Genomic DNA, 22,531 nt, shown 5'->3' on the forward strand with positions numbered 1-22,531 from the left:
AATTACTCATGGAGTAAGGTTAGGATTCCTAGGATATTGTCCTTTCTCCAAGAGGGTTTGGATAAAGGATTATCAGCTAGTTCTTTAAAGGAACAGATTTCTGCTCTGTCTATCCTTTTGCACAAGCGTCTGGCAGAGGTTCCAGACGTCCAGGCATTTTGTCAGGCTTTGGTTAGAATTAAGCCTGTGTTTAAACCTGTTGCTCCTCCATGGAGTTTAAACTTGGTTCTTAAGGTTCTTCAAGGAGTTCCGTTTGAACCCCTTCATTCCATTGATGGCTATTTCCTCGGCTCATAGAGTCTCTGAGTTATCAGCTTTACAATGTGATTCTCCTTATCTGATTTTCCATACAGATAAAGTAGTTCTGCGTACAAAACCTGGGTTTTTACCTAAGGTAGTTTCCAACAAGAATATCAATCAAGAGATTGTTGTTCCATCATTGTGTCCTAATCCTTCTTCAAAGAAGGAACGTCTTTTACATAATTTGGACGTAGTCCGTGCTTTAAAGTTTTACTTACAAGCGACTAAAGATTTTCGTCAAACTTTTTCCCTGTTTGTTGTTTACTCTGGACAGAGGAGAGGTCAAAAGGCTTCGGCAACCTCTCTTTCTTTTTGGCTTCTGAGCGTAATACGCTTAGCCTATGAGACTGCTGGACAGCAGCCCCCTGAAAGGATTACAGCTCATTCTACTAGAGCTGTGGCTTCCACCTGGGCCTTTAAAAATGAGGCTTCTGTTGAACAGATTTGCAAAGCGGCGACTTGGTCTTCGCTTCATACCTTTTCAAAATTTTACAAATTTGATACTTTTGCTTCTTCGGAGGCTATTTTTGGGAGAAAGGTTCTACAGGCAGTGGTCCCTTCCGTTTAAGTACCTGCCTTGTCCCTCCCTTCATCGTGTACTTTAGCTTTGGTATTGGTATCCCACAAGTAATAGATGATCCGTGGACTGGATACACCTAACAAGAGAAAACATAATTTATGCTTACCTGATAAATTACTTTCTCCAACGGTGTGTCCGGTCCACGGCCCGCCCTGGTTTTTTAATCAGGTCTGATGAATTATTTTCTCTAACTACAGTCACCACGGTACCATATGGTTTCTCCTATATTTTTTTTTCCTCCTGTCCGTCGGTCGAATGACTGGGGTGGGCGGAGCCTAGGAGGGACTATGTGGCCAGCTTTGCTGGGACTCTTTGCCATTTCCTGTTGGGGAGGAGATATTCCCACAAGTAAGGATGACGCCGTGGACCGGACATACCGTTGGAGAACGTAATTTATCAGGTAAGCATAAATTCTGTTTTATGCTTACCTGATAAATTTATTTCTCTTGGGGTGTATCCAGTCAACGGCCCGCCCTGTCCTTTTAAGGCAGGTCTAAATTTTAAACTACAGTCACCACTGCACCCTATGGTTTCTCCTTTCTTGGCTAGTTTCGGTCGAATGACTGGATATGGCAGTTAGGGGAGGAGCTATATAGCAGCCCTGCTGTGGGTGATCCTTTTGCAACTTCCTGTTGGGAAGGAGAATATCCCACAAGTAATGGATGATCCGTGGACTGGATACACCACAAGAGAAATACATTTATCACGTAAGCATAAATTATGTTTTTATCTCATTTATCCTCTAAATTGTTATTCCATAGTAATTATACATCAAGTGTATTTATCAAGAAGGGTTTAAAATGTATATGTACAGGGAGTGCAGAATTATTAGGCAAATGAGTATTTTGACCACATCATCCTCTTTATGCATGTTGTCTTACTCCAAGCTGTATAGGCTTGAAAGCCTACTACCAATTAAGCATATTAGGTGATGTGCATCTCTGTAATGAGAAGGGGTGTGGTCTAATGACATCAACACCGTATATCAGGTGTTCATAATTATTAGGCAACTTCCTTTCCTTTGGCAAAATGGGTCAAAAGAAGGACTTGACAGGCTCAGAAAAGTCAAAAATAGTGAGATATCTTGCAGAGGGATGCAGCACTCTTAAAATTGCAAAGCTTCTGAAGCGTGATCATCGAACAATCAAGTGTTTCATTCAAAATAGTCAACAGGGTCGCAAGAAGCGTGTGGAAAAACCAAGGCGCAAAATAACTGCCCATGAACTGAGAAAAGTCAAGCGTGCAGCTGCCAAGATGCCACTTGCCACCAGTTTGGCCATATTTCAGAGCTGCAACATCACTGGAGTGCCCAAAAGCACAAGGTGTGCAATACTCAGAGACATGGCCAAGGTAAGAAAGGCTGAAAGACGACCACCACTGAACAAGACACACAAGCTGAAACGTCAAGACTGGGCCAAGAAATATCTCAAGACTGATTTTTCTAAGGTTTTATGGACTGATGAAATGAGAGTGAGTCTTGATGGGCCAGATGGATGGGCCCGTGGCTGGATTGGTAAAGGGCAGAGAGCTCCAGTCCGACTCAGACGCCAGCAAGGTGGAGGTGGAGTACTGGTTTGGGCTGGTATCATCAAAGATGAGCTTGTTGGGCCTTTTCGGGTTGAGGATGGAGTCAAGCTCAACTCCAAGTCCTACTGCCAGTTTCTGGAAGACACCTTCTTCAAGCAGTGGTACAGGAAGAAGTCTGCATCCTTCAAGAAAAACATGATTTTCATGCAGGACAATGCTCCATCACACGCGTCCAAGTACTCCACAGCGTGGCTGGCAAGAAAGGGTATAAAAGAAGAAAATCTAATGACATGGCCTCCTTGTTCACCTGATCTGAACCCCATTGTGAACCTGTGGTCCATCATCAAATGTGAGATTTACAAGGAAGGAAAACAGTACACCTCTCTGAACAGTGTCTGGGAGGCTGTGGTTGCTGCTGCATGCAATGTTGATGGTGAACAGATCAAAACACTGACAGAATCCATGGATGGCAGGCTTTTGAGTGTCCTTGCAAAGAAAGGTAGCTATATTGGTCACTGATTTGTTTTTGTTTTGTTTTTGAATGTCAGAAATGTATATTTGTGAATGTTGAGATGTTATATTGGTTTCACTGGTAAAAATAAATAATTGAAATGGGTATATATTTGTTTTTTGTTAAGTTGCCTAATAATTATGCACAGTAATAGTCACCTGCACACACAGATATCCCCCTAAAATAGCTAAAACTAAAAACAAACTAAAAACTACTTCCAAAAATATTCAGCTTTGGTATTAATGAGTTTTTTGGGTTCATTGAGAACATGGTTGTTGTTCAGTAATAAAATTAATCCTCAAAAATACAACTTGCCTAATAATTCTGCACTCCCTGTATGTGTATCTTTAAATTTTTGAAACAGCTGTAGCCTATTTAAGCTGAAGGTAGCTGCAGCTCCCACAGGCAGTGAACAAGTGTTTTGCAAGCACGAAATATGTCTGCTGTGTGAGGAGCTCAGCTTTCCCTTCTATATGACAGTCATTGTCGGTCATTGCTATGCAGTAGCTGGCTGTACTTTACCCATATATGTTTTTCCCTAACGTTGGATTAAAGCCTGGAACTTTTAACTATATTTGCTTGTGTTGGGACTCTTTTGTGTACTTGGATCTCTTATTCTGGCATTGAGGACGATTATGCCGTTTTTCCTAAACAGGACCACATAATGTTCACGTCATCCCCACACTCCCATGTGCCGTAACCAGATACACAGACACACTGAGGGTAAGAAAGAGCGCCCCACTCACTTCCTTGTTTGCTGAGGAACCGCAGGGCACTGCTTGTGTAACTTCCAAAGACTGGGACGTCTGAGGGGCAAATTGAGGCATGTCATGGACATCATTATCATGAGAGACAGATGGCTCTAAGAGGGAATCTCTATTTTAATAAAGTAACTTTTTATTCACGCGGAACAAAACAGCACAGGGTTAACCTGAGTTTTTTAATATAGAGCTCAGGAAGTTTAGCTTACTGAATCCTGCATTATGAGATTTATTTTTTAACCCAAACAATATAAATATTTAGCAAAGGATATAAATATATTTCAGGATCCTACATGGTATTGATTAACAGATACTAATCAATATACAATGCCCAGCAAAATGTTAATAATTCCATATTTTATTATTAAAAAATGAGACACCTCTATATCCTCAGCACTGCTGAGCTAAACTCCAGTGACCCAAGGAGGTCAGAAACTAGAGAAAAACTTGCAAAGCAGGCTCACAAATCTCCTCTAACTGCTAAAAGCCACCATTACTCTTACTAAAGAGATTGACATGGACACAGCATAGCCCCAATCCTTGCTGGCAGAGGAAAGTACCCTATTAAAGGATTAATATCTTCAGACACCATCTTCGCACATCCTCCCGTGATAGAGGCAAAGAGTATGACGGAGTATTACGGGTAAGGGAAGTGACACTGAACAGCTCTGCTGGGGTGCTCTTTGCCTCCTCCTGCTGGCCAGGAGTTGAATTCCCACTAGTAATTGGAATGAAATCGTGGACTCTCCATGCCATAGGAAAGAAAAGGGTGCTAAACCCATCCTGTCTGTGCCGCTCCCGACACAGCACTCTTCTTCAATCAGGTGACATTTCCACCTTTAAACAAATAGCCATGTATGTCATCTGACAGTGTTCTGTATGATAGCACAGCTATTGGTTTAGAGATGAAAAAGTCACCTCATTGGTAAACAGCGCTGTGCTGTGGGCTGCTGGAGGCGCTGAGTTTAGCGAGCTGCCTTTTTTTTTACCAAATGATAACTAAAACTACTGTTTATTTTTAGTGATTGTAAATCCTAGGTTTTTTTTAAACACTTTGATTTACCATTACTTTAATGAATGCCCTGCTTATTACTTTTTTCCTTTATCATTATGGTCTTTTGGTTCCCTCTTGAATGTCTTCTGTCATATACTATGTATGACTCTAGGTGAAATTGAGGCAGAAAAGCAGGAAAATTAGTTTTAGAGAATTAGTTTTACAAAATTAGTTTTATGAAGAATTATTCCTGTTCCCTAGCGTGACGAGTAACTACTTAACCATGCTAAAAGATAATGCATTTACTGTTATTTTTAATTAATTACTGGTCATTTCCATACTATAAGCAACATTTTAAGTCTTATAGGTGTTTTCTATTTATGTTTCTGTAAAAACATCAGTTTATTTATGAAAACGGTTTAATGCAGAGGAATGGAAAAAGCCTCTAAAGAACATTGACTTGCAATGGCTTGGCCTTTACAAGGGGTTTCTGATTTGCCTATCCAATACTATATAACGTTAGCATCTTTTGCTGTCATTCTCTGAAGAACAAAATTTAATTTTAAGTCAACATCTTTATTTTCCCTCAAGTATGTGCTGTTATCTGCATGAAATCCTTATTTTCATAAGGAAAGTGTATAAATATTGTTTTTTATTACAAACTAGAATGCAGATCTGTCCGTGTTTGACCTGCTTGGGCTAGAGAATAAGATGACATGTTATGAAGCTCAAATGCTGCCTTCACAGAAAGTGACACGGAAACTTATTGAGGAGATTTACAGCTCTCCTGAACCTGCAGCTCGACCCAGTCCTGTGAAGATCAAACCCAACAGGTTTGTACTTCTTGCATATTAATTGTATTTTGACCCTTAGTTAAATATAGGGGGTGAAATGAAATATAATTGAACAAATGTTATACTTCCCAAATCCTTTAGCAAAAGGAACAAAAAGAGGATGGGAAATAAATATAGCCATTTATGTTTAGGTAAAAACCCAGCCATTTTAGCAAAATATAAGAAATAGAAAAAAATGTTAAAGTCAAAAATGAATGTTCAAAAACGAAGTCTTATCTAATCTTTAAGAAAATGAATCACACATGCAAAAGGGATTTTGTTAATCAAATTAATAATACATGCAAAGGTGATCATTTTAACACCAGTCTCAGTTTTATGTAAATGTCTGAAATAAATTACAATATTTTCTGGCTTTGAAACAAGATGTGATGGGATCCATATTCCCTTGTATTATTTTACCATACACATGTATATAGTTTTACTACTTGCTATTTATGCTCATAGTTACTTTTGGTGACTTTATTTTTTCTATAAACACCATTTCTGCACTTGGTTTAGTAGACTGGTCTTTGGTAATAGTTACACATCTTTTTTTTCCCTATTTCTTGTAATTTTTTATAGATTGTTTCAGCCTGTTCTGTATGGCCAAAAACCAGAGGGACGAACCGTAAACTTCCCAAGTACACCAGCATCTCGTATGGTGACCACAACAACAGCCACTGTTTCCCAACAAGGGCAAGCGCGAGGACGGTCACCCATAACAACCACCTCTTCAAATCAGGGTAAAACAAGCCCATTGTGTTATTTTTTTATTTTCTTACAATCTAATGTCATGATACTCCCTTTTGCAACAACCTGCCTTGTTATTTGCAGCCTATTTCACACAGTATCAGACTACTCAGGCCTCTGACAAAGCTCCAAGAAAGCAGATGCCAGGGAGTTTCAGCACAGCCACTGCAGTGAGAAATTTGGGCAAGACCCAAATTCCCATGCACACCTACCAATCCTCTGTGCTATCTCAGAGGCTAGTGCTCACTTCCCTGACACACCTTCCTAGTAAGTGCCCTTGCAATGTTTTCTTCCCTTGCATTTTGCCAGCTGGAGGTAGATATTGGAGGGTGCACCAAATTATTAATACAATTCGCAAATCTGACTTGCTCTTTACACTTATCGTTAACTGAAGCACATTTCTTGACTGGTACACTAACCCACCCTACTTTTCTTAAAACTGCATGATTCTTGTTAATAAAACATTATTAAGGTCTTATATGAGTCTAGCTGAAAAAGTTTCATACCACCATATCTAGACATAGCACAAAATGATGGGGTAAGCTTTATTTAGTAGTGTACAACGCTACCCAAAATCAAGTGTATTTTAAAATTCTTTTGAAAATTGCTTGAAATATATGCACCCACAATTCAAAATCATGCCAAGCTTTAAATATAATAGGAATGTGTTTTTATACATTCCATCTTTATCTTAATACGCATGCAATGGCAAATACAGAAAGCCGAAGCAAATCTTGAAGCTTTTGCTTGATATTCCTATTAGAGAGCAATATGCATCCATTCGCCCATTTCTAGTGATTTTCTTTTTTTTTAGACATAAAAATGCAGATGGCCTGGTGTGGAATTTAGGCAACATATTCTCAAACATGAGCTTTGTGTTCTGTGCAAACCTATATAATGTTGTTGTATTCTTGCTTAAAGGACCACTCAATGCAGTAGCATTGCATAATTAACAAGTACATCATAAAAAGACAATACAATTTCACATACTCTGAATTTCAAATAAGCAGTAGATTTTTTTCCGACAATTTTTGTATTTTCTCCCATTATCTGCCCCCTGTATCATGTAACAGACACCAGCCAATCACAGACTAGTATGAGTATACCCTGTGAACTTTTGCACATGCTCAGTAGGATTTTGTTCCCCAAAAAGTGTGAATATAAAAAGACTGCACAATTTGATAATGGAAGTAAATTGGAAAGTGTCTTAAAACTGCATGATGTATCTGATTCATGAAAGTTTATTTTGACTTGATTGTCCCTTTAAGTGTAAAGACCTTTTATGCATTTCACTGAGTGGAATGAAAACCATTTACCATATTGAATCCAAACGTGGAACATGTTCCAGAGTGTTAAGATGATAAAGTCTAGATTTTTATAGTTCAAGTGCAGTTATTGAATAATAATAATCATCATCATAATAATTCAATTATAATAAAAGACACAATTACTGGTATACTTACAATATATTTCTGTATATATATTTTTTTTCTAAAATATTAATCTTAAAATAAATAATAATTTTATATACAAAAATTAAAATATACAACTATAAGTGTTCATGAGGCTAACACATGTTTATGTACAGTAAATTGTTTTATTGGTATTATTAACTATAACAGTATATAAAGTTAGTGGTAATCCAAGAATGTTAAAGGAAGTGTGATTAATGCTGCCGTGCCACTAGCGAGTTGTTTAGAAAAGAAGTAATTAAGTATATAGTTTTTTACAACATGCACAAAAATCATACTACAGATATTTTAATGGACTACAATTCAAAGGGACATTAAACCCAACATTTTTCTTTCATAATTCAGATAGATTATACATTTTTAAACAACTTTCCAATTTACTTATGTTATCAAGTTTGCTATTGGCATCTTTTATTTGAAGAAGCAGTAATGCACTCCAGGGAGCTAGTTACACACATTTGTAAGCCAATGAAAATGGGCATACAAATTCAGCCACCAATCAGCAGCTAGCTCCAAGCTCCTAGATATGCTTTTCAACAAAGGATAAAAAGAGTATTAAGCAAATTAGATAATAAAAGTAAAGTAGAAAGTTGTATAAAATGACATGCTCTATCTGAATTGTGAAATAAAAATTTTCGGTTTCATGTCGCTTTAAAGGGACATGAAACCCACATTTTTTCTTTCATGATTCAGATAGAGAATATAATTTTAAACAACTTTCTAATTTACTTCTATTATCTAATTTGTTTCATTCTCTTGGTATCATTTGTTGAAGGAGCAGCAATGCACTAATGGTTTCTAACTGAACACATGGGTGAGCCAATCACAATCAGTATATATATGTAGCCACCAGTCAACAGCTAGAACCTAGGTTATTTGCTGCTCCTGAGCTTGCCTAGATAAATATTTCAGCAAAGGATAACAAGAGAAGGAAGCTAATTAAATAATAGAAGTAAATTGGAAAGTTGTTTAAAATTGTATTCTCTATCTGAATCATGAAAGAAAAATTTTGGGTTTCATGTCCCTTTAAGTCTGAAAACTCCTTATAAGTTTGCATGTGTTTTAAAAATTGACTACTGAGTTAAATTTACACACAAAGTACACAGATCTATATGAGTACATCTATGGTAGCTATATGAAGCTTAAAGGGGCAGTAAACTGTTTGAAATGTTATTATACAAAGTTTAGTTATGCATAGTAAGACAACTTTGCTTTATATGTTTTTATTTTGCCCCCTTTTCATGTAATTTGTCACTGAAAATATTTGAATTTTGTAATCATCATAACAGGAAATGCAGATTGGAGACTTTTCAAAGCGAACCCGGCTACAAATCTGTCCCTAATTGACTTCAGCAGCTAAACAATTCAAAACAATTCAGTTTATACTAGCAAATTGACTGTACCTAGCCTTGTCTGCAGATGCAAGCCCTGATTGGCTCCTCCAAATATGGCAAATAGGTGGAGCTTGGCTACTGAAAAACAACAGATGTGTCTTAATTAAGGGTTAGATTATGAGTGGTGCAGTAACTGTTACATATAAGTGATAAGGGGTTAATTGCGGGTGTTCTTGTGTCGGAAGTAACGCGAGTATTACAAATTGAAAGTAAATAGGTTTTCTCGAATGCAATTGAGTTTAACGCGTGTCTGGATAGTGCAACATCAGAGCTCTGGTTAATAGTACAAGATATATATAGAAATATTTATTTAACGATAAAAAGTACATTATTCTCTACACGAAGAACATAGGAATGTAAAATATGCACTTTGTGCATCATGTTTCTCAATTTATATCTTAATGCGGTCAGATTAGCGCACATGAGAATTTAGTAATCTTAAGGCACATTACTGAAATATTACATCCTATATAATAAAAGGCCAAGTGTGTTTGTCCGAAGCTGTCATGCGCAGTAGAGACTGCGCGCAAGGACAAACACACCTGGCCTTCCAACTAAACTGGCATCTGGCGTCGTGTGGTGCAGTGGGCATGTCCGGGGGGGGGGGCGACGTGGGCGTTGCCGGGCTTGACACAGACAGGGCCGGGCGTGGCCAGATGCCGGGGCCGACTGCCGAGAGACAGAGAGCTCTAAAGAGGGGGATAGAGAGAGCAGAAGAGGGGGATAAAGAGAGGGAGAGAGACAGCAAAAGAGAGGGGGGAGAGTGCACAAAAGATAGGGGGGAGAGAGCACAAAAGAGGGGGAGAGAGCACAAAAGAGAGGGGGGAGAGAGCACAAAAGAGAGGGGGGGAGAGAGCACAAAAGAGGGGGAGAGCACAAAAGAGAGGGGGAGAGAGCGCAAAAGAGAGGGGGAGAGAGCACAAAAGAGAGGGGGAGAGAGCACAAAAGAGAGGGGGAGAGAGCACAAAAGAGAGGGGGAGTGAGACAGCAAAAGAGAGGGGGAGAGAGCACAAAAGAGAGGGGGGGAGAGAGCACAAAAGAGAGGGGGGAGAGAGCACAAAAGAGAGGGGGAGTGAGACAGCAAAAGAGAGGGGGAGAGAGCACAAAAGAGGGGGGGGGGGGAGAGAGCACAAAAGAGAGGGGGGAGAGAGCACAAAAGAGAGGGAGAGAGCGCAAAATAGAGGGGGAGAGAGCACAAAAGAGAGGGGGAGAGAGCAAAAAAGAGAGGGGGAGAGAGCACAAAAGAGAGGGGGGAGAGAGCATAAAATAGAGGGGGGAAAGAGCACAAAATAGAGGGGAGAGAGAGCACAAAAGAGAGGGGGGAGAGAGCACAAAAGAGAGGGGGGAGAGAGCACAAAAGAGAGGGGGGAGAGAGCACAAAAGAGAGGGGGAGAGAGCACAAAAGAGAGGGGGAAGAGAGCACAAAAGAGAGGGGGGGAGCGCAATAGAGAGGGGAAGAGAGCACAAAAGAGAGTGGGGGGAGAGAGCACAAAAGAGAGGGGGGGAGAGAGCACAAAAGAGAGGGGGGAGAGCACAAAAGAGAGGGGGAGAGAGCAAAAAAGAGAGGGGGGAAAGAGCACAAAAGAGAGGGGGGAGAGAGCACAAAAGAGAGGGGGAGAGAGTACAAAAGAGAGGGGGAGAGAGCACAAAAGAGAGGGGGAGAGAGAGCAAAAGAGAGGGAGAGAGACAGCAAAAGAGAGGAGAGAGAGAGCAAACAAGAGGAGAGTGAGAGCAAACGAGAGGAGAGAGAGCAAACGAGAGGGGGGAGAAAGAGAGGGGTAAGAGAGAGAGCAAAAGAGAGGGGGGAGAGAGAGCAAAAGAGAGGGGGCGGAGAGGAAAAGAGATTGGGGAGAGAGAGAGTAAAAGAGAGGGGGAGAGAGCAAAAGAGAGGGAGAGAGAGAGCAAACGAGAGGAGAGAGAGTGAGCAAACGAGAGGGGAGAAGAGAGAGAGTAAAAGATAGGGAGAGAGACAGTAAAAAAGACGGAGAGAGAGAAAGAGCAAAAGAGAGGGAGAGAGACAGCAAAGAGGGGGAGAGAGAGCAAAAGAGAGGGGGGGAGAGAGAGAGCAAAAGAGAGATGGGAGAGAGAGAGCAAAAGAGAGGGGGGGAGAGAGACCAAAAGAGAGGGGGAAGAGAGAGAGCAAAAGAGAGGGGGGAGAGAGAGAGCAAAAGAGAGGGGGGAGAGATAGAGTAAAAGAAAGGGGGAGAGAGAGAGTAAAAGAGAGGGGGGAGAGAGTAAAAGAGAGGGGGGAGAAAGAGAGGGGAGAGAGAGAGAGCAAAAGAGAGGGGAGAAAGAGAGAGCAAAAGAGAGGTGGGATAGAAAGAGAGCAAGGAGTGGGACCTCTGTACTGCAAAAAATGGCCCGTGTACACGTGCTTTAGGACTAGTATAAAATATTTTTTAAAAAAATTATATATTTTTTTAAAAAATGAATAAACATACTGTTCTAAATAATCCATAGAATATATCTATATATTTTAAAGTATGTTTATTGTTTCAATAATATACATTAATTTTTAAAAAATATTTTATATGTAATATTTCAATAACACGTTTTAAGAATACTAAGTTTTCATGTGTGCTAACCTGGCCGCATTAACATCTAAATTTAGAAACGTAATGCTCAAAACGCCTATTTTCTATTCCTATGTTCTTCACATAGAAAATAATATACTTTTTATTATTAAATATATATTTATATGTATCTGATATTTTTCATGTAAAATACATATCTATACCTATATATCTATAGGAATAGATATTCAGGTATAGGTACAGTATACACACACACATATACATATATATAGGAATATGTATTTAAGAATATAAAGGACATTAACTTGTAAGTGAAGAACATAGGAATGTAAAATATCTACAGTAAATATACAGTACAACACATATAAATACATTTGTATACATATAGACATATATTTGCAATTAAGTAGCATTTAAAAATCATTTTTATGCAATATTAATATTTAATAAAGTGTATAACTGTGTATTTAGTGGGACTATCTAGTTTACTAACAGGATTGTGTAGTATATTATACAGAAATTTCAGGTAAATATGTAACTAGATCCACCTGGTGATACCCGCTTCCAATTTTATATTTTACCAAAAAAAGGAGTTTTGGATGCAACTATTTCTAAAACTTAACATTTATTATATAGATTAAAATCTACAAATAGGGGTATACAGAACAATTAGGAGGAAAATGGACCAACAAATATGTCCCAAAAAGAGCTGATAACTTCTCACCTCCAGTTGGCAAAAAAGGCAGAAGGGAACAGGTACCCTCCTAAACAAGGCCTTTTTTGCCATCTGGAGGTGAGAACTGAGAAGTTATCAGCTCTTTTTGGGACATATTTTTGGTCCATATTTGTAGATTTTAATCAGTATAATAGCTATGTGAAGAATATTGGATTAGGAAATATTAATATTTCATGTCGGGATAGCGCAAAATGCGATTGGGTTTGCACGCGAGAAGGGTGTTTTTTTTCACTTTTCACACTTCATTGAAGTCTGTTGGGTAATATGTTAGCGGGATCGCAATATTGTAATTTCGGCTTTTTGTGTACGTCGGGTTAGCATGCAAGTGAAAACATTTTTCTTTCAACTTGTAATAGATGTGGTATCCAATATGCACAAAATCCAAAGTTGAGCGGAGTTAGCGCGCAAGCGTGAGCGATAATTAGTGCTCCACTCTTTGCCCTAAGTGTTTAGTAAGCCATGGAGGAATTGTATAAATAGACAAAAAAAAGAGTAATTCAGACAAGCCACATACAAATTGGGCTTAGCAAATATGTTTATGCATGAGTCTGTTTCTAGGCCTGATGAGGCATTTGGCTGATATGAAGGTGGGTGCAGAAGGTGCAGAAGCAATTACAAAGCCAATATTCTAAAAATATGCTACATTTTTCATAAAAATAAATTTCTTTCCTATGGCATGGAGAGTCTACGACGTCATTCCAATTACTAGTGGGATATTCTACTCCTGACCAGCAGGAGGAGGCAAAGAGCACCCCAGCAAAGCTGTTAAGTGTAACTTCCCTTACCCATAATCCCCAGTCATTCTCTTTGCCTTTGTCAATGGAGGATGTGCGAACATGGTGTCTAAAGATATTTAGTCCTTTTATGGGTACTTTTCCCTGCAGGCAAGGATTGGGGTTATACTGTGTCCATGTCAATCTCTCTCTGGTGGCTCTTAGCAGTTAATAAGTGGCAAGGTTGTTTTTGCTTTATTTCAAAACATTATTGCTACCCCTTTATTGAAAGCCAGAATTGGTTACCTTCTTTCTCTGTCTACAGGTCCCTTTTGGCGGTCAAATGAGGCTATCAGACCTGCAGTTGCTGTGAATGCTCCACAGCAGAAGTTTCCCTGGAGGGTAAGTCCTTTCTTATATATTTATTTGAAAGATAATGGATCAGGACTAAGACCTTCTAAAGGGGTTTGTATATTTATTATATTTATCATTTTTTTCTGATATAATGCGGCTGAGCAGCAATCTGGCCTTCTGCCAGGGACAGGGATTTTGCCACTCCATTACTGGGCTATTTTACAGTCAAGCCCAAAACTTATGTTGTGTGGGGACTAAGGGTCATGGTGACTTCTTTCCTTCCTCCTTTTATCCCTGTATATTCCATTATTTCGGATATTGTTCTTCTTTTTTATAAGGGCTCTACATTTTTCTGGGGATGTGTGTTAGGTAACTGCCAAGCAAGAAACTCTGTTAGTATGTTTTGTTGTGAAGTTATGAGGCAGACCGTTGTATGGACAGGTTTTCTCCTCTGCATTTAGATATTGAAACTGTAGGAATGGTTTTCACTTCTCACTGTGTACACTTCTCACTGTGTACATATCCTTCCTCTCAAAGTAGCCCTTAGCCTTCAATGTGTTTGGGAAGTCTTTGTGTTTGCACAGATTTGTAACCTGTTGTTTACTTAGCCGCTTGTACAGTATGGTGTGAATGCTGCTTATTTTAGCGTTGCTCTTATTGTGATAGATGCAGCATCCTCCTGAGGGGTATGATTTTCTGTGGAGAGTTCTCCGGAGATAAATCTCTTAGCCCAATCTCCTTATTTCACTAATGTGAAGGGAACTCAATCTAGGAGTTTTTATTTAAACTGTTCTCAGTTCTATCGCATCATTCCCCTTTAGTACGGCTGCACCTCCGCTGCTTAGGAGCTGCATATTGTGCCAGTGTTCATGTGAAGGAGTTTTCCACAGGCGGCATTTGTCTTGCTTTTCCTTTATTAAGGGACATATTTAAATGCACATTTTTACAGTATTTTTGGCATTCTCTTAAGCGCCATTTTAACTAGCTCAGTTGTCTGTTCATGCTATATTGTTTTCCCGCCTTGAACTGTAGAGCTGGCGCATTTTATTTAGAGAAACGGGTTCTCAGCTGTTCCCTGTGTGACTCTGTGATTTGATTCCGCAAATCTCAAGTATTCATTCTACTCAATATTCAGCCACATAGCTAAATAAAGAGTTTTTATTAAGAACTGCCTTTTAACCCCTTAATGACCACAATGCACCCTGTATGTCACTGGTCATTAAGGGTTTTTTCAGGACATAATAGCACAAGTCTAGCAAGAACACACTATTAATGCCTTCCCTCCAGCAGGCTTTGTGGAATAGAGCAGTCTCAACGCTGGTGGCAAGACCGCGCTTTAAAACAATCAAGTCCCAAAAAAAGGCCAGCGACATACAGGGTACGTCGCTTGTCCTTAAGGGGTTAATTTGTGCTTTTTCCTTTAGCATAAAAGTTTTGTGCTGTGCCACAATAGAGAGGTTTTGACTGCCATCTGCTGACCGTTTTTGGTACTTGATTCTAGGACTCTATTGAGATTCTTTTATATATCCATATTCTAGGTATAAGGATCTTTTTTGTTGGACTCTCCTTTACAATAAGAGTGTTTTCTGTTGGGGTCTCTGATCTATTATTGATCATACCTTTTCTAATTTATGTTTATGATTCTCTGTTATATCTCTCATATTGAGGTGATTCTCCTTATAGCTATGTCATCGTGAATTTTAGGTGACATATATATATATATTATTAGTGATCTCAGGGCTCTGATGGGTGTCTGTGACATCATGTATCCCTTTTTATCATATTATTAGTAAGTCACTAATGTGTTTATTTTAACAGTGTTCATATTTACTTTATATGGACTCAATATATTTTTGTCCTCATATTGAGGTGTTTTATACTTATATGTCTGTGACATATATTGTACCTTCCCTTTGAGGATATTTTCTTTTTTAAGGATAAATAAGCTGGAGACTTATTTAAGTAAGTGTATATTCATCTGGATGGCAACCATTTACAAGGTTTGCTACGGTTGTGGGTACAGCCTTTTTATTGGTACGGCTCTCTGTTCAATTTATTTTCTAAGGAGACTGCCATAGAGGAGATCCAGGATGGGATCTGGGCTGTAGAGCTGGCTAATCCTTCATCTGGGATGCAAGCTTGAAACAATCCAAGTCCTCTTGGAGGTCCAGTCCGCCTTGAAATAAGGGGAAGCTAGCCAAGACACCTTCCACTGATTCTAAATCAGCATGGAGTGTCTGCCCCTGATCTAGTTTTGGATCAAGAGGGGGGCAGGTTTGCCTTTTTTCCGGCAGACTTGGATGTGCGATGTCTCAGATACTTGGGCCATGGACATAGTATCCCAGGGTTACTGATTAGGATTGAAGTCTTGTCCTTCTAGGGGCAGAATTATCCTATCAAGGTTATCTGCATTCCAGGTAAAGAGAGAGTCCTTCTTAAACTATGTTAAGGACCTCTCTTCCCTGGGGGTGATTGTTCCTGTAGTGGAACAGGGTCGGCCTACTGCCACACTACTCTGAATGCATTCCCTCTAAACTCTGAAGTTAAGCAGGGTCAGGCCCGGTCAGTACCTGGATGGGAGACCGCCTGGGAAAACCGGGTGCGGTAGGCTATAAAAGGATTCTATTCAGATTTTTTTGTGGTTCCCAAAGAGAAGGAAAATTTCTGTCCCATTTTAGACCTAAAGTGTCTCAACAAACTCCTCAGGGTTCAGTCCTTCAACATGGATACCATTAATTCCATTCTTCCATAGAGCTAAAGGACGCGTATCTTCATGTTCCCATTCAGGGATCATCTCCAGTTTCTGAGGTTTACCTTCCTGGACAAGCACTTCCAGTTTGTTACCCTTCCTTTGGGTCTTGCTACGGCTCCCAGATTTTTTCCCAATGTTTTGGGGGGGCTCTTCTGGCAGTGGTCAAATTTCAGGTATAGCAGTGTCGCCTTATTGGACTACATTGTGGTTTAAGCGTCATCTTTTCAACTAGGAAGATCTCGTTCAGAGATGTTGTTGTCTATTCTATGTTACATGGGTGGAATGTGAATCTGGAAAAGAGTTCTCTAGTACCAGAAACAAGGGTGTGTTTCTTGGGAACAATTATAGATTTTCTATCCAGGAAGATTTTTTCTAACGGATGTTATAAACTCCGTAATTCTGGCTTTTTGCCTTTCTCTACAGTTGTCTGATCTTCCATCTGTGGCCTAATGCATGGAGGTGATTGGTCTGATGGAGCTTCCATGGATTTCATTCCTTTTGCTCGGTTCCATCTGAGGCCTCTGCAGTTAGGCATGCTTAGTCAATGGAACGCAGACCTCTCCGATCTCTTGCAAAGGATAGATCTGGATCCTCTGACAAGAGACTCTCTCTCGTGATGGATCTCACAGGACCTCCTGTCTCGGTGCACATGCTTCCTGAGACCTTCCTGGGTGATTGTGACCACGGACGCCACCCTGTTAGGCTGGGGAGCAGTTTGGGGCTCATTAACAGCTCAGGGCCTGTGGACTAGGGAAGAATTTTCTCTTCCCATAAAGAGTTGAGAGCAATCTTCAATGCCTTGACAGCTTGGCCTCAAATATCGTTAGTCCGTTTTCTCAAATTCTAGTCGGACAAAATCACCTCGGTGGCTTACATCAACCACCAGAGAGGAACCCGGAGTTCCTTAGCTATGAAGGAGGTAAATTGCATTCTGTGTAGGCGGAAGCTAATGATTGTCTCCTATCTGCCATCCACATTTCAGGGGTGGACATCCGGGAGGCGAATTTTATAAACGGACAGGCTTTTCATCCCAGGGGAGTCAGCTCTCCTTCCGGAGGTGTTCTCAAGGATAACCCTCAAGGGGGTTCCGGAGTGAGATCTGTTGATGGCTCGTCAAAATGCAAAGCTTATAAGGTACGGTTCAAGGTCAAGAGATCCTCAAGCTGCTCTGATAATCGCTCTGGTGGTCCCTTGGATCTTCAATCTAGCATTCCTGTTTCCTCTGTTTGCTCTCCTTCCACGAGTCATTGCTCGTATCAAACGTGTTTTTTCTGAGCCGGTCATTGATACCATTCTCCAGGCTCGTAAACCTTTTACTTGCAGGATTTACAGTACCATAAGGTATGGCGTAAATACCTTTATTGGTGCGAATCTAAGGGTTTCTCCTGGAGCCTGGTGAGGATTCCCCGGATTTTATCTTTTCTTCAGGATGGTCTGGAGAAAGGGTTGTCAGTCAATACTCTGAAGAGTCAGATATCTGCACTGTCTATTCTTTTGCACAAATGCCTAGCTGACTTTCCAGAGGTTCAAGCTTTTGTTCGGGCCCTGGTCAGAATCAAGGCCTGTGTTTAAACCTGTTGCTCCTCCTTGGAGTCTTAGCCTTGTCTTAAAGTTTGCAGCAGGTTTCGTTTGAGCCAATGCATTCTGTTTGATATTAAATTGTTATCTTGGAAGGCTTTGTTTCTTCTTGCTATTTATTTTGCTTGCAGAGTGTCTGAGCTTTCAGCTTTGCAGTGTGATTCCCGTACCTTATTTTTCATGCAGATAAGGCGGTCCTTTGAACTAAGTTAGGGTTTCTCTCAGAAGGAACGTCTGTTGCATAACCTGGTTGTTGTGGGTGCTCTAATATTTTATCTCCAATCAACTAAAGATTTTTGGCAATGTTCTGCCCTGTTTGTAGTTTTCTCTGGCAAGCGTAAGGGTCAGAAAGCCACTCTCTGGTTAAGAAGTGTTATCGGTTTAGCCTATGAGACAGCTGGACAGCAGCCTCCTGAGACAATTATGGCTCATTCCACTAGGGCTGTCTCTTCTGCCTGGGCTTTCGAAAATAAAGCTTCTGTGGAGCAACTTTGCAAGGCGACAACATGCATACTTTTTCCAAATTCTATAAATTGGATACTTTTGCCTCGACTGAGGCCTCCTTTGGGAGAAAGGTTCTACAAGCGGTGGTGCCTTCTGTTTAGGTCCTCCTGCCTTGTTCTCCCTCCCTTTTCATTCCGTGTCCTCTAGCTTGGGTATTGGTTCCCACTAGTAATTGGAATGACATTGTGGACTCTCCATGCCATAGGAAAGTAAACAAAATTTATGCTTACCTGATAAATTTATTTATTTCTGGGCATGGAGAGTCCACGACCCCACCCTCTTTTATAATTCGGCAGTTTTTTGGAGTAAACCTCAGGCACCTCTATACCCTTGTGTTTCTTCTTTTTCCATTTTCCTTTGGCCAAATGACTGGGGATTATGGGTAAGGGAAGTTACACTCAACAGCTTTGCTGGGGTGCTCTTTGCTCCTCCTGCTGGCCAGGAGTTGAATATCCCACTAGTAATTGGAATTGAAGTTGTGGACTCTCCATGTCCGGAAAGAAAGACATTTTTCAGGTAAGCATAAATTTAGTTTTTTGACAAGCTCCTAACTTCCAGGCAGGTGTGCACACCTTTTATGCTAGCTGTATGGACACTTCTTCAGACCTCAGGTTAAACGTGTGTCCACCACACTCCTGCTCTAACTCCGCCAGAAGTAAGTGTTTTGTGAGCGTCGTGTACCTTGTGTATTACAAGTTGAAAGTAAAAAGTTTTCATTTGCGCGCTACTTCGTGGCGCACCAAAAAAAAAGAAGTTAGAATATTGCGACCACGTAAACGTATTCCCCTATAGACTTCAATAAACCGTGAATTGTTGGGAAAAAAACCACCCAAGTCATGAAACCGCAATCTTTTTATACCAAGTGCGCTAACTTGACATGTAAATTATGAATACTTCACATCTATCTATCTATCTATCTATCTATCTATCTATCTATCTATCTATCTATCTATCTATTGGGTTCTTGTAAAGCGCGGCTATTCACCCTTAAGGGTCTCAAGGCACTGAGGGTTGCAGTTCAGTCGAAGAGCCAGGTCTTGAGGTCCTTTCTGAACTTAGTTAGGGCGGTAGCTGGTCTAAGGTGCAGCGGGAGGGTGTTCCAAGTCTTGGCAGCCAGGTGAGAGAAGGATCTGCCTCCCGCTGTGGTTTTCCTGATGCAGGGGATGACAGCGAGGGCTTGGTCGGCCGATCGAAGTTGTCTGGCAGGGGTGTAGAAGGTAACGCGGTGGTTCAAGTATTCGGGACCGATGTTGTGGAGGGCCTTGAATGCGTGGGTGAGAAGCTTGAAGGTTATTCTTTTGTTGATGGGGAGCCAGTGCAGGTCCCCCAGGTATTTGGTGATGTGGCATTGACGAGGGATGTCAAGGATTAGTCTGGCCGAGGAGTTCTGGATGCGCTGTAGTCTCTTTTGGAGCTTGATGGTGGTGCCGGCGTAGAGTGCGTTACCATAGTCCAGTCGGCTGCTGACGAGGGCGTGAGTGTCTTCCTGGTCTCGGTTGGGATCCATTTGAAGATCTTTCGCAGCAGGTGAAGTGTGTGGAAGCATGCAGAAGAGACGGCGTTGATTTGCCGGTCCATGGAGAGCGATGAGTCCAGGATGACGCCTAGATTTCGTGCATGGTCGGTGGGGGTTGGAGGGTGTCCGAGGGCTGTGGGCCACCAGGAGTTATTCCACGCGGATGTGGTGGGGCCGAGGAGGAGGACTTCGGTCTTGTCTGCGTTCAGCTTTAGGCAGTTGCCAATGTTCTTCACATAACTGTATATATATATATATATATATATATATATATATATTCATCTAAATTTTGACATTTATATGTATGTATCTCTATATTAATTAAATTGCGCTTGAGCGAATGCGCTTACTTTCAACTTAATATGCACTCGACTTCTGACGCGCAAAGAGCCGAGATAAACCCCTTATTGCTTGTGCACAACTGTTAGCTCTCCACTCCTAATCTAGCCCTATAACAACTATGTGCTCAAAAATGATCAGATACATGACTCCAATATCATAATCCCCTCCTCTATGCTACTGACTGACATCTACTGTGTCAGGTAAAAGCCTTTCACTGTGAATTTCTGGCACATTGCCCTCAGGTCATTGCTAAGCAAACCTGATTTGTTGGGAAGTAAACAGGATGGTAGCACAGCAGAAAAAAGGGAGCAGAGTACTTTGTTGTATAGGATGCGGTATCAGCAGCAGAGTAAAGCAAGGTGCTCTCACCCAGTAGATCATCAGTCAGATCTCATGTTGATTATTGGGCACAGTTCTAGAAGCTTATCTACATAAGGACATAAACTAGAATCTATTCACCACTACTTAAATGCTGACAATTTATTACCTTTAAAGCGATAGGGAAGATTAAATACTGTCTGCAACTATATTAAAGGCACTATGTAGTAGTATTTATAATGCAAAAAAAGTGCATTTCAAATGTAATAACAAGCTGTAGATGTAAATTGTTTAGGCTGGGGGGTGGAGCTAGCCACCAGAGTGGTAGGATGCATACTACTTGAGCTCCGGTTCTTCAGACTGCTTTTAGGGGTAATTAACAGTTTTATATGTTGTTCAGAAGGCAAGCTGAAGACCCCGACAAGACCTCTTCCCTACCTGAGCTATTACCCATGACTCGGATCTTAAGGGGCAAAACCTACTTTTAAGTACTATAAAGAGTTAACTACACTGACTGCAGTAAACTGCAACCAGGTAATTGAACACTGCTGCGCTATCGCAATGGATTGCTAAATGAGTGCAGCAACCAAAACTAGAGGAATACTATAGGAGAGAGATTATCTCTAAAAAGAATAATTTTAATAAACTCTTCTGATCAAAAATTAAAATATCACATTAAAATATCACACATTAAAATGTACAACTACAATCTTACAAATGCAATGCATAAATGAACATATAAAATAAACATATAAAATAAATCTCATATACTAGCAAAAGAATTTGTGTGGCACACTGGTAAAAAAGAATGAATATACAGTCTCTTAGCTTGAAATCGTCCGTATGTTAAAGTCTTTTAGTAGGCCAGTTGATGTGTTAAAAGCAAAAGAGACGTCAAGCAAGCTCCGGTTGGATTAGTAGCCAGCAAAAAGCTAAGTGATAGGGCGAGAAGAAGGATATACAGATCCTTTAAACAATATGAAAGTACAAAAACATAAGGTGCACACTTTTACTTACACCAGACGTTGATGAGTAGTCACATGGGCTCCTTTCAAGGGCAAACCGCTTGTCTTTTTTCAGCGTGTCCCAGGCGTCTTACAGCAGTCAGAGGTCCGGTATGTCTTGCTGTACGATACAGCCTCCAAAGTACTCACTCCCGCCATACAAAAATCCAAACTACAAGGCGCTCCCTTACGCCAAAGCAGAAACTTCAGGCTACGGAAGCCCACAAAGAACAAAGTACTAAGCAACGCGTTTCGGCTGGTTCACAGCCTTTCTCAAGCTCAATACTGTTGGTATCTTTCCTACGTCCTTTATACGCTTCCACTTAAAGGGGTATCCTCTTTCAAAAGTTCATATTTGCACAAAAACAGATAATTTCATCTTAACACCTTATAGCTGTTCATGTAATTCATATGCAATAAAAAAAATTCATATTTGTACAAAAACGGGTAATTTCATCTTAACACCTTATAGCTGTTTATAGAGACTTAAGTTCATATTTGCACAGAAACGGGTAATTTCATCTTAACACCTTATAGCTGTTCATGTAATTCATATGCAATAAAAAAAGTTCATATTTGTACAAAAACGGATAATTTCATCTTAACATCTTATACCTGTTTATAGATACTTAATGACTTATGTAATTAATATGTAATAAAATATTCAAGATGTCTCTGGAACCTTGATCATATAAACCTAATTCTAATACATATTAACATCATAGGAACTTATCGGCTCATACCAATTAATAAGGAATAAGGTTGTACTCAGAACCACAATTCATAAATATATCTAAAGAACTAATAACCTATGATTATTACTATAACTAATCCTATTTTGCTTGTAACTAATGAATCTTGTACAGTGACCTAAACCTCATAAATAAACTAAATAACTGAATAACTAATTTAATATTAATATTAGCAACCCTATATTGAGAATAAAATTAGTAAAGTTAATAATGGCAACCCTATATCAAAATCATAAAATATTCAAATAGTGATATACACCAATAAAATACATACGGCTAGATTTAGAGTTTTGTCGGTAACGACCC

At 40.1% G+C, this 22,531-nt stretch overlaps 1 protein-coding gene and 1 pseudogene across 1 annotated transcript in view; both read left to right on the forward strand.

Annotated features, from left to right (window-relative positions):
- LOC128648916 (E1A-binding protein p400) overlaps positions 1-22,531 on the forward strand; it is a 684,550-nt gene that overhangs the window by 268,301 nt on the left and 393,718 nt on the right. Inside the window, exons 21-22 of the mRNA XM_053701874.1 lie at positions 5,340-5,506; positions 6,089-6,249. Coding sequence (XP_053557849.1) covers positions 5,340-5,506; positions 6,089-6,249 — 328 coding nt within the window. The remainder of the gene's footprint in view (positions 1-5,339; positions 5,507-6,088; positions 6,250-22,531) is intronic.
- On the forward strand, positions 15,957-16,070 carry LOC128651061 (uncharacterized; annotated as a pseudogene).

Source organism: Bombina bombina, chromosome 2 (genome assembly GCF_027579735.1).
Source record: "Bombina bombina isolate aBomBom1 chromosome 2, aBomBom1.pri, whole genome shotgun sequence".
Lineage (NCBI taxonomy): Eukaryota > Metazoa > Chordata > Amphibia > Anura > Bombinatoridae > Bombina > Bombina bombina.